The sequence below is a fragment of the Penicillium samsonianum genome, assembly GCF_028829775.1.
Source record: "Penicillium samsonianum strain IBT 33392 chromosome Unknown utg000005l_segment0_segment0, whole genome shotgun sequence".
Classification (NCBI taxonomy): Eukaryota; Fungi; Ascomycota; class Eurotiomycetes; order Eurotiales; family Aspergillaceae; genus Penicillium; species Penicillium samsonianum.
The window spans coordinates 3,274,876-3,285,838 of record NW_026643263.1 but is presented as its reverse complement, the minus strand read 5'-3'; the positions used below and the strand labels follow the sequence as shown (position 1 = coordinate 3,285,838).

Below are 10,963 nucleotides of genomic sequence, written 5' to 3'. Positions count from 1 at the left end.
GATTGTATCCTGTATCCGATGAGGTGTTTTGAAGTATTATCCGAGCCGATTACTACATCGATGCAATGATCTCAACCACGCATGCTGGGAGTGGGGGAGTTAGTGTTTTGAAGTTACAGTAGTAAATTATAGTGCATGATAGTGCAATACACATACATCTTGAGCTATATCTCCGACAGTACTTTGTATTTCTGGGAGATGATCTTCCCTATCATTGCCTGTAACTATGTAGCTGACGTTCTTAGGTTACATGTGTATCTTGCAATGCACTTATTTATCATTGGCCTCGTTCAACTAGGTACCTCCCGGGCTATTTACATAGCTTTAAGCTTAACATAGTTCAGATATTTCGTTACGTTCTCGTAGGATTAAAATGTGTCGAAGTTTCAGCCAAGACCTCAATACGCTACCGCGTGAAGTTGATAGTAGAATGGGTCTTTATGGAGATAGAAAGAAAGTGAGTAAAGAGGCATCTCGAAAGAAGATGTGGAATATAAGGCACTGAACCCTAGGATTTGCGTGGGAAGTCTAGATAAAACAATAACAAAATCTCAATGCTCCCTAGACAATAAACAGAGGGTATATATATACAACGACACTAGCCTGCGCAGCAGAATAAAAACCAAAGAATGTCAAAATCTATAAAAGCCCTCACCCCAAGTGCATTTTCAAGTGAAACCAAAAAGACCAAAATGGGAAAATTCATCAGTCATACATATTACACAGGTAATTTCTCCGTAGATGGTTCGCCATTGGAAGTGCCAAGAGTTGCTCCATCATAACTTCCATTGGTAACGTGAGAAGCCTCATGAGGGGCACTGCTGGAAGCATCGTTAGAGACATCATGAGCTCCATTGGAGACTCTGCCGGGGACATCATCTGATATTTTCTCAACGCCGTCGGATGGCATCGAGGGGGGATTCTGATTGTCACGAGTCCAGGGCCAGACATTAGCCTGAACGGATGCGAAACGGGTACGTGCAATAGGCGCACTAATATCGTCAACCCAAGGGATGCCGCCTTGTCCACGGTTTTCTGCCCACGCCTTCTTCTCACGACGCAGGTCACTCTGAACCCAGGGGATTGTGATCAAGGTCCAAACAATAGCCCAGACAAACGGAAGGGTCCAGCCCAGCTGTATGTGAGGTTAGTCTAATTGCAATTTGAGATTGAACTGATTCCAGCTTACCGTGAACGCAACGTTTTCCTGAACCGTGAAAATAATTGCAGTAATGGCGCCGGCGAAGATGATAGATCCTCCACTCCAGAAACAGTTCATTTCGAAGAGCATACGGCGGAAGAAAGGACTCGATAGGTATCGAGTTCGGAGAGCATATCGATACATCTGTCCACCACCACCGTCGACTGCTACCACGTCCTCAATAAGCGCATACAATGCAGTCGGCATAACGGAGCCTTTGGGCGTGGAAGAAATTCGGAATGGAGCCTTGAAGCCCATCATACGGAAAATGTCCAGGGAAAGGTAGACGATGCCGAAGTAGAACATGACGGTTGGTAGGACCATGGCGATGAGGCGCACTGTTTTAAGCGGTCAGTATTAGGCAATTGCGCAAGATATTATAATGGGTTGATCTAACCATATGGTTGTTTAGGTACCGATCCACTGCGAATTTGTTAGCTCATTGTCCATCCTGCTTCTATGGTATATGTAGACGTACACGACCAATTCGACGGCCAAAATTAACCACACGATGGTGAAGTTGATTTGGAAGAAATCCAGCTACCGGGAGGTATCAGTAAATGGTTCATGATCAATCCCGGGTCGAAACTTACCCGTGATGCGCGGGAGTTCAGGGGTCGGGCGCGCGACTTTTTGCGGAATAAATTATGAAGGCGGTAGAAGTATTCAAAGACCGAGACTCCTCCAAGGGAGGCGGTGACGATAGAGAAGACTGCACATCCAAATTAACAACCTGAATGGGTGTATCTGTTCCACCGCGCAAGACTTACCCAAATTGGGTGATAGATCGGTGAGATACCAAAGGCACCAATACAGAATCAACGGCTGAGCCAAGGTATCAATCACAAAGATAGTCCAGAAGAACGCGATCGACTTCTTCCTTGTGTGCAACGAGTATGGGAGCGGCGGAGGCTCAGAGGGTGTTGGGACGGTTCCTTCTTCCATCGGTGTGGCGATAGTGGCAGATCACCGTTGTTGATAGGTTCGGGGGAGACACGCGGTATGGGTTTGATGAAGAATAAGGGGTTATTAGGACATGGTGTGAATATAATGATCAATCCGAATGGATTTCCAGAGAGAAAGAATCCAAGAAAATGAAGTGAAGAGGAGGCGGCGAATATGTAAATTCAAGGCCAGGAAATTTTGGCCGGAAACAACGGAAACAACGGAGACAGGTACTTCCGTTGCCATACTAACTTGGCTGGGCTGGGAGGTACCTGACGTAAGGCTTCATGATGATGTCATTCAAAACAAGTACCTAGGTACCTAGGTACGTACTCCGTCTCCGTACATACACAGCCTTCGATCAAACCACCTGCTATGCAAATTTTTTATACGGTCTTATATTCTCTTATATTCCCCTGGATTGATTTTTGTCTCTTATTTGCCTCTTGACTTTTTGATCTTGTACTAAACCTGGGTCATTTGTTTAATAGTCAACCTACAACGTAGTATATGACATACAAAAGGAGAATCTGGGACCAATGTCAGTATGCAGTAGAGATTTCGACATTCACCGTTAACTCAGTAAATAATAAATATGCACAAATATGCAGAAAACAAGGAATCGAGACCGGAAACCGAGTCACATCGGTCCACTCAGATGCCGATCCCGACACGACTGGACCCGGTGACCTCGAGAGTTTATGCTTGTTCATAAACCTATCTATTTATAGTACAAACTACCGAGGTAGGTAGTTACATCGTATGTTGTACAACATACTAGTTAGTTAACTACATACAACATTGAACGAACATTCAAATACGCTTGCTCTCACCCTTTCAAAATCAGCACATGGATCTGAAAACATATTGGCTTCGGCGTTGGAAGTAGGGTGACGAGAACAACTTGCACTATGGATATCTGCTTCTACAATGTATATTATTGATTCCAACCAAAAGCATAAAATGAAAATGTCTCTGTTAATAGTACAACATAGTCAATGGGATTGTGATAATTAAAGAGTAGACCCTGGATCATTGTATATGCCTCACAAACAAGGCATCAATAGCCATTGAGAAAGATAAAAAGATAGGGTCATGTGACCTGACAATCACATTGCAAAAATTGGAAGCCCGGCGTTCGAGTCCCCCCCTTCAAAAAATTTCTATCCTTCTTTAATTCTCCAACACCCATCACCTTTCTTTTACCATTTTTACTCCTCTCTTTCTATCCAGAAAAAGGATATGTAGCCATGCCTGGTGTACAACATCTTATCGACTTCGTGCTGAACGAAGTCGCGCTCTGCGGCAATCAAGGTGTGTATAGTCTCTTCACTAGGACCCACTTTTCCTCACCCCGGAGACGCATGTCATGTCGCATGTGGATCTTCAATGTCACCGAAATTATATGCAAAGCTCCTAGCCTGAGGAATATGTTGAATTTTTATTACACTTCCCCTCTCAGGACTTTCTCATGATGGGGTTGAGTCTGCGTTCTTGTGGTGTGGACCCAATGACGATCTATATCCTCCATCTCAAGCCCTGATTGGCCACTTTTATTCATGTACACATTCTGATGAACAGAATGCTGACAGCATCCAGGCGCAACGTTATCTGATCTACTACAAGCCATTGATGATTTCCATACTCAATCTCAGGATGTGACTGAAATAAACCAAAACATTGACCATCGTTTCAAAGCCAAAGTCTGGTCCTGGCTCACGACTAACCCAGAGGTGTCTGTTGGCCAGCACAATGAATGGAACCATCTCACCTGGAATGAAGCCGAGAAGCTTGACTCGCGAACTACGGAGAGTGCAGATCCAAATAGCAATGATTCCGAGGTCAACCAAACTGCAGATCAGAACCCTGATTTACCGCCGCTTCGAATCTTTGTCTCAGAAGAGAGAGCCTGGCTTGCCATCACTGGCCATCCACCAGATGAGTCCAAGGTACTACCTCTAGAATTTGCCTTACTGTCGGTGATTGCTTCGCGCAAGTCAAAGGGTATCGTGCAGCCGGAGCTGGTGAAGCTCAGTGGCCAGGACAAACGGTCTGTTCCGAAGCGTACCGATGCTCTGCAAAGAAAGGGCTACATCGACAAGCGACCTGTTCAAACAAAAACGGCCCGAACCAGCCTCTGCACGCTGCAGCGATTCTACCGCCATACCATCAGTGATAAAACAAAGGAAGAACCGCAATCGAAGAACATGATTGATTTCGACAGTTTCAACACCAGTTTGTTCAACATTCTCCGAGAGCACCAACTGATTGCACGCAATGATTTGAAACGACTCTTGGAATTTGATGACCATTGGCGGTGGAAGGTCTTGTCCAGGGCCCTGCGCAAGTGGGAGCGGATAGGTGTGGTCCAACGTGTGAGAGCCGAATCACAATACGAAAGAATGCATCCTTGTGTGAAGCTTTTACGAGATCCCACGGAGCAGGATCTGGCCCTTTTCCATGAATTCAATTTCGATGTCTTGAACAAGCATGGGGTGCGAACCAAAAGAACCAAACTTACCCCGGACGAAGACCAAGACCAAGACATGGAGCTGGAAGGCCCAAGCAAAAGATCGCCTAGTCCGGAGGACGGTGAAATTGATCTGATCAAAGAGCATGTTGGAGATGCTGTACGCATCGTACCATCCTGGACGCCGGATCGTAACCTCAACAACCAAATCTTTGACGTCGTTCAAAAAACAGGCACAACAGGCATCACAAACCAGGTAAGCGCCTTACTCGCAAAAGTGAAGATTTTTTTTAGCTAATAAAATAATTAAGACGCTCAACTGGACCTGCTTTGGGTCCTTTTACAAGAGACCTGCTGAAAGTATGGTACATCGCTTGGTGGACCTATGGCAAGTGGCCCAGCCACTTCATCTCCGCCATTACGCCATCGTTCGAGATATGGCAATGAAAAAGACCATCATGTATTATGTCCACTATTCGGCAAACAATTTCGCAAAGCTCGTTGAAGCTGGCCAGGCGTCATGGGAAGCCGTTGAGATTCCACCCAAGAAAGCCAAATCGCTAAAAATCGAGGCACCACCTTTTGGTGTTCTTCCTCAGCTTGATGAACATGGATTTCTCAAAAAGGAATTCCCAAAGAATATGTTGAAGGATCCAAATTCAACACTACTCGACGGGATCATGGCTGTCAAACCGCCCAACTATCTTCTTTCTTCGAGCGATCCGTTTGTTGTTGAACTTCCAAACGGTCAACATGGTATGATCGCCCCCTCATTTCCTTGGTCTCTACAAGAGAAATTGTCATGAATCTTACACTAAGCTACAGTGATTCGTACACGTACCGATAAACTCCCGCCTGGCTCCAAGCAGCAGTATGAACCCCGTTTTAGGCCCAAGGGACGACCAAAAGGCAGATTGAACCGCGCGACTGTGGAAAAGCTTGCCAGACAATCCAAAGCCAAAGGACCCAAGGCCAAAGAACCCATAGCCGCAGAATCTGTAGCTAGAGAACCCGAAGCTAGCGAACCCGAACTCAGTGGATCTCAAGCCATGGAATCCCAAATTGAACCCAAGCTGGAACCAAGCCAAGGTTATGGCTGGGAATATGTCGAGGAATCCCCGCGAGCCAAGAGAGCCAAGATTAAGCACGACAATCTTAGGGGGTTATCAAAGCTAGAGAAGTTTGAAGCACTTGGCATGGATGAGAGTTGGACTGAATACAAAGCTCTTGTCATGGACAAGCCTGCTCCTGGTGTGTATGTGACCCCCCATGGCCGAAGAAGACCAGCCGGCAAGGCCCGAGGTCGCCCGAGACAAAGCCGAATCGCGATCTTCAAATCGCCAAACTTAGCATCAATCCCTTGGTTTGTCAAGGACAAAGATGACTCAAGTGATGATGATAAGGTACGGGATGCTGCTACCACCGCTCGAGCATCCGAAAGCCTTGCCCTTGAAACTGCACCTTCAGTTATCAACTCCGAAGGGCCCATCATGACGCCCACCCCGACAGCTTCAAGACGAGCCAAGAGAACTCTACCTACCGAGTCAGCGACCTCACCCACACCTTCATCGAGTTTAAAGGCCAATGATCAGAGAAGCGGGAGACCTGCCAAACGATCTCGTCTTCACAAGGCCCAAGATGAAACCAATGAAGGGCCATTGAAGAACGCCAACGAGGTATTGTTTGAGGTTGTAGTTCCAGCACCCCGAGAGGGTTCAATCAAAGCGAGTACACCACGCCATCGCGACAAGAGTGCCAGCGTTCATCTACTCGAAGACGAACAAGCCGGAACTCCATCAAAGCGACGCCGCGTGGCATCCTCTGACCACACGACTCTACAATCCCCGACACCCCGTCCATCTGATGTTCCGACACCGCGATCGGGCTCAGTGGCCCCCCAGAAATTCAATTTCAACGTCCATGGCACCAAGCCTGCAAAAAAGCCACGTGTTCGGAACAGAATCAATATCAGAACCTTGCAGATTCCAGACGAAGAATCGGGATCCCCGAAGCCTTTGATTGGGAGAGGCGGATCTATCAGTGTCCTTCGGAGAAAGCTCATCATGGAAATCATGGAAAAGGCTAATGGTGTATACCCCGCGGGCACTGCAATGTGGTATCCTTTTGTCACTGCGTGGATGAAGTTCCATCCCAATGAAAAACCAGACATGCGAACTATCAATACTGCATGCAAGCAATTGATTGATGCCGGCCAGCTTCGGCAGCTGACTTTCAGCGGCCGAGACACGAGAAAAGTGATGGTGACAAGGACGTTGTTGTTGAAGCCTGATATGTCACCAGACGATCCGTTGGTGAAAGAGATGCAGAGCAAGATTCTGGCTACTGATTTCCACGAGTCGCGGCCCTTCTTTGCGGCCCATGTCGAGCTGGATCCAAATTTGACAAGAAATAGTGGTCGACCACACGGCGCACCTCCCCGTGCGCAGAGATTCTCCTTCCCGGTCGAAGAAGGAACCCAGGTTCACTTACAACAAAAGCCTATTTCCATTGTGAACCTAGAGGCAAGAAGAAGGAGACAGGCCCAGGCGAATTTCATTAAACGTCTAGAAGCCAAAGCCAAGGCTGCCAAGGCTGCTGAAGAAGAGGATGAACTGCCTGACCTGCCTGGAGTCCAGCGACTCATGACACTTGCACGCCCCCCTGAATTGGACCTTGATCCTCATCCGCACACATCGATTATTCGTCCATATGTTCGAACAGGTACACGTGGTCCTGGCAAGGACCAAAAGTTTATCATACGTCCTAAACGGGTGATGAAGCCTATTTCCGCCATCGGAGCATATGCCATGTTGATGAATCCGGTGCAACAATTTGAGCCAACTACTGGGACTTTCTCCACAGGGTCGTGCTCAGCCAAACGCAGAAGGTCGAAGCCAATGGCAGCAAAACAGCCGGCTTTGAACATTGAGGACTCTGTCGATGAGTTATCTAGACTGGCTCGTGACGAACCAGACTTGCCGGAAATGCCCAAGGCTCTCAAAGCTCAAGCTTCACTCTCGAGGTTCAATCAAAAGACCAAAAAGATCCTCAAATGGGAGCTTCATCATCCAAATATCTTTGAAGCAAACCTTGAAGGCCAACAGTTCATCAACCAAACCATTAAGGATGGTTTCAAGTCAGCGCCGATCACAGGCGATATTCGCTTTGATATTGACATGCCCCCTCCAAAACAGCCTCAAGTGGAACCGGATTTGCCACCACGGCGCAGCGAGGTCCGTCGCCAGCGTCAGCCTCTACCCCAGCCTCCTGCACCAATTGCTCCAAAAGATGAGACACCAAAACCGACGCCAAAACCAAGAAGGACACGGGCTCCTCGGGCCCCGCGTGCTCCTGTTACGGACCGCCGTTTGGCCAAACTCGATGATACTACAACCGCCGACAAAGAAGCGCAGTCAGCGACCCCAAAACGTATTCGCCGACAACGATTCGTGCGCCCTATATCCGAGGATCTCAAACAGAAGCTGGTGGTTGCTCTTGTCGTCGTTCGTGTGCTTGCAGGTGGAGCGGAATCAAGGGTGATAGATTGGGCTCTTGTGATCAAAGCTTTCCCAGATCATGACTCGTCTTTCATCGAAGGGCGAGCGCGTCAGATACTCAGCAAGAATCGCTTGCAGATTACGAAGATGCATCGAGATTTCCAAGAGTGCTTCCTTGAGGCTTATGAAAAGGACGAAGTCCCGCGCATTGACTATAACGATTTGGACGGCTATGACTGGCCTGCCCTGGTTGAGTGGGCAAGCACTAGGCTCGATGTTTCTCGATCCGAACGGGCTCCGGACCTTCCAGCAACACGGCAGCAATTTGACAGTGTTTTCGAACTACGCGAGGATGCTCTTACGGCAGGCGACGAACTGTACCAGGCTGTGCATGGTGTCACTATCAACCACAAACGCAACTTAATGGCGCGCAATCCATTTGCTGTACCCCTGGATGATGAAACACGCACTCAACTGGCTTCCCGAAAGGTTGATACGGCACAACTTGAGGCTGCAAAGACATGGGTTCGTGCAAACATCGTCACCGCAGAAGAAACCTATCGACCCAATGAGTCGAGCGATATCCTGCAGCGCTTTGGCGATCGACTCATCACCACTGCGACGCAGACACTAATCAACGAACGTGTCATCAGCTCAACAACCCGTGGCCGCATCACTCCGGGTCGCAACTATGATATCTCAGAATATTTCCTGCAGACACTGAGCCGCAAACGTGCTGTTGAAAGCACCCAGCTGCGACGTGCCGCTCATTTCAAGTCAAATATGCTAGATCTTCAATTCCGGACTACCGGTGCATCCGACGTCGAGTACACCGCAGAAGACGGCGATATCCTCGCATTGATCAATCTCTACGCTTCGGGTGCTATTCAAATGCGACCTCGCGATGCTCCCCGCGCCAAGTTCGGTCTCACCGATGGCGGATATGAAACCCGGCAGATGGACAAGAAACGCTTCCGTTTCCCCGTCGAGGTTACTCCCACCGCAACATACCGCTACGGCAACCCCGTCCAGGGTAAAGCTGCAGCCACGATCCTTCCACCGGCGCCTTCATCATCAGGCGCAGAAATGCCGCCTAGGAACCCCCTTTGGTACGACATCAATGGAGAGTTCGTACGCCGTCTCTGGGATATGGTGATTGGCCCTGTCCTCGGGTGCTTGGTGATGCGACCCGGCATCAAGGCCGATAACATCTCTAGCATGATCAAGCCCACCATGGGCACATGGGAAACTGTGCTGATGCTACAATGGCTGGAGGACGTTGGCATTGTCAAGGCTGACGGCGAGGGAGAGATGGCTTGCTGGAGATTACAGGAGTCTTGGTGGATGATTCTATCTTGATTGCCCATTGACTGAAACACTCATTTCCGACTCAATTCGAATGTAATATTATGTTTATGTATGAATATACTCGCTGACCATACTTCTCAAGAAAAATTACGAAAAATAAAAAAGAACAAGGGGATGAGTCATTTCAATGATGTTTTGTGCTTTTGATTTCGTAAAGCTATCTAGAGGTATATCTCAACTCCTGTAATGTAATCCCAAACGCCCGCATAGCCGCCGAAAGAAAGAAAACGCTCAACATAAACCCCCAAGTCCTTTACAGATCGTCGACATTTGCCACCCGGCGCAATATCAACAAGACAAGAGCAACGATCACACCAATGATAGCCCGGTCCAGCCAGACACCTTCAGATGGAGACTCCGCCGAAGCCAATTGAGAGCTGGTCCGCGTAGGCATAACAGATGCAGCCGGTGTTTGTATAGTAGAGAGCGGTGCCTGTGCATGTGCCGCGGGCACCGGTGCAGGCGCAGAAGGAACCGGAACAGATTCCGCAGCCGGAGTACTCTCTACGGCATCATTCCCTCGAGTCTGGTCCTCATTACCAACAGGAACAACATTCTCGCTCGAAGCTGGAGCCAGAGCATCAACCTCAACCGTCTCCGGCTGGCCCTTGACACCAGCAGCACCACCAACATTAACACCTGCATCCCCATCCACAGCAGCAACCTCACCCTCAACCTCGACCCCACGTTCCCGACAAACCCCCCACAACTCCCTCATAGCCTCTAGATTCCCAACGCCACACTCCCGACAAGACCACCCGAGCGAGAGGCGCGCATACTCCCTCCGCAGCTCATCACTCCCCTCCATGCCACCAACCTGACCCTGACTCTCCGAACTAAAGATCTCAGAGCGGATGCCCAGCAGCGCAGTGCGCACACCCCAAGCCGGCTGCCATGTCTCCTCGTGGTGGCCGGAGATGCTGAGGCAGATTTCGCGGTTGACTTCGAAGCGGCCCGAAGGCGTGAGGAAGCGGAAGGACGGGGGACGGAGTGGGTATGTAGCTGGGAAGGTGATGCGGCCGTGGTAGAGGCCTTGGGCGTAGGGGGAGGGGGAGGGGGTCCAGCTAGGGTGAAGTGCCAGTCGTGGAGGTTTGTGTCGCTTATTGGGGCGGCTGTGAAGTATGGGCTTGGGTTTTTGTGTAGGTCGGTGCTTTCTTTTAGGAGGCGGCGGGTTGAGGGGGAGGACATTTCTTTGGTCTTTGTGTCTCTATGTCTTTGTATGGGATTGGAATTGGAGTTGGGGGATGTTGAATTGGATTGTTGGAGGAAGAGAGCGATAAGAGATACAAGATGACAGTTGTCCCGGTTTTGCGGGGAGGGTGCTATCGGGCAGTGGCAACCTTTCAAGGTTATGTACATTGCAATAATAGCATACTACTATCTCATAGAGGTAGACAGTATACAATAAGGATAAAGTCCTAATGGTCATAAAAGCCTTGAAATGGAAGATCCATCATACCAAGGCAGCGGATACGCTTCATA

General features: G+C 48.8%; 3 protein-coding genes across 3 annotated transcripts; 1 reads left to right on the top strand and 2 right to left on the bottom strand.

Annotated features, from left to right (window-relative positions):
• Positions 1-718: 718 nt before the first annotated feature.
• On the bottom strand, positions 719-2,146 carry N7471_010145 (uncharacterized protein; the record flags this gene model as incomplete). The annotated part of the gene is made up of 6 exons (XM_057282864.1): positions 719-1,135; positions 1,190-1,539; positions 1,599-1,624; positions 1,680-1,741; positions 1,795-1,913; positions 1,972-2,146. The coding sequence occupies 6 exons, from the start codon at positions 2,144-2,146 to the stop codon at positions 719-721; spliced, it is 1,149 nt and encodes a 382-aa protein (XP_057133747.1).
• Positions 2,147-3,396: 1,250 nt separating this feature from the next.
• N7471_010144 (uncharacterized protein) lies at positions 3,397-9,472 on the top strand (the record flags this gene model as incomplete). Its single annotated transcript, XM_057282863.1, has 4 exons — positions 3,397-3,460; positions 3,746-4,872; positions 4,928-5,372; positions 5,442-9,472. 4 exons carry the CDS (start codon positions 3,397-3,399, stop codon positions 9,470-9,472), a joined length of 5,667 nt encoding a protein of 1,888 aa, XP_057133746.1.
• A 262-nt stretch (positions 9,473-9,734) lies between these two features.
• N7471_010143 (ubiquitin-conjugating enzyme E2) lies at positions 9,735-10,962 on the bottom strand (the record flags this gene model as incomplete). The annotated part of the gene is made up of 2 exons (XM_057282862.1): positions 9,735-10,678; positions 10,941-10,962. The coding sequence occupies 2 exons, from the start codon at positions 10,960-10,962 to the stop codon at positions 9,735-9,737; spliced, it is 966 nt and encodes a 321-aa protein (XP_057133745.1).
• Position 10,963: the final 1 nt, after the last annotated feature.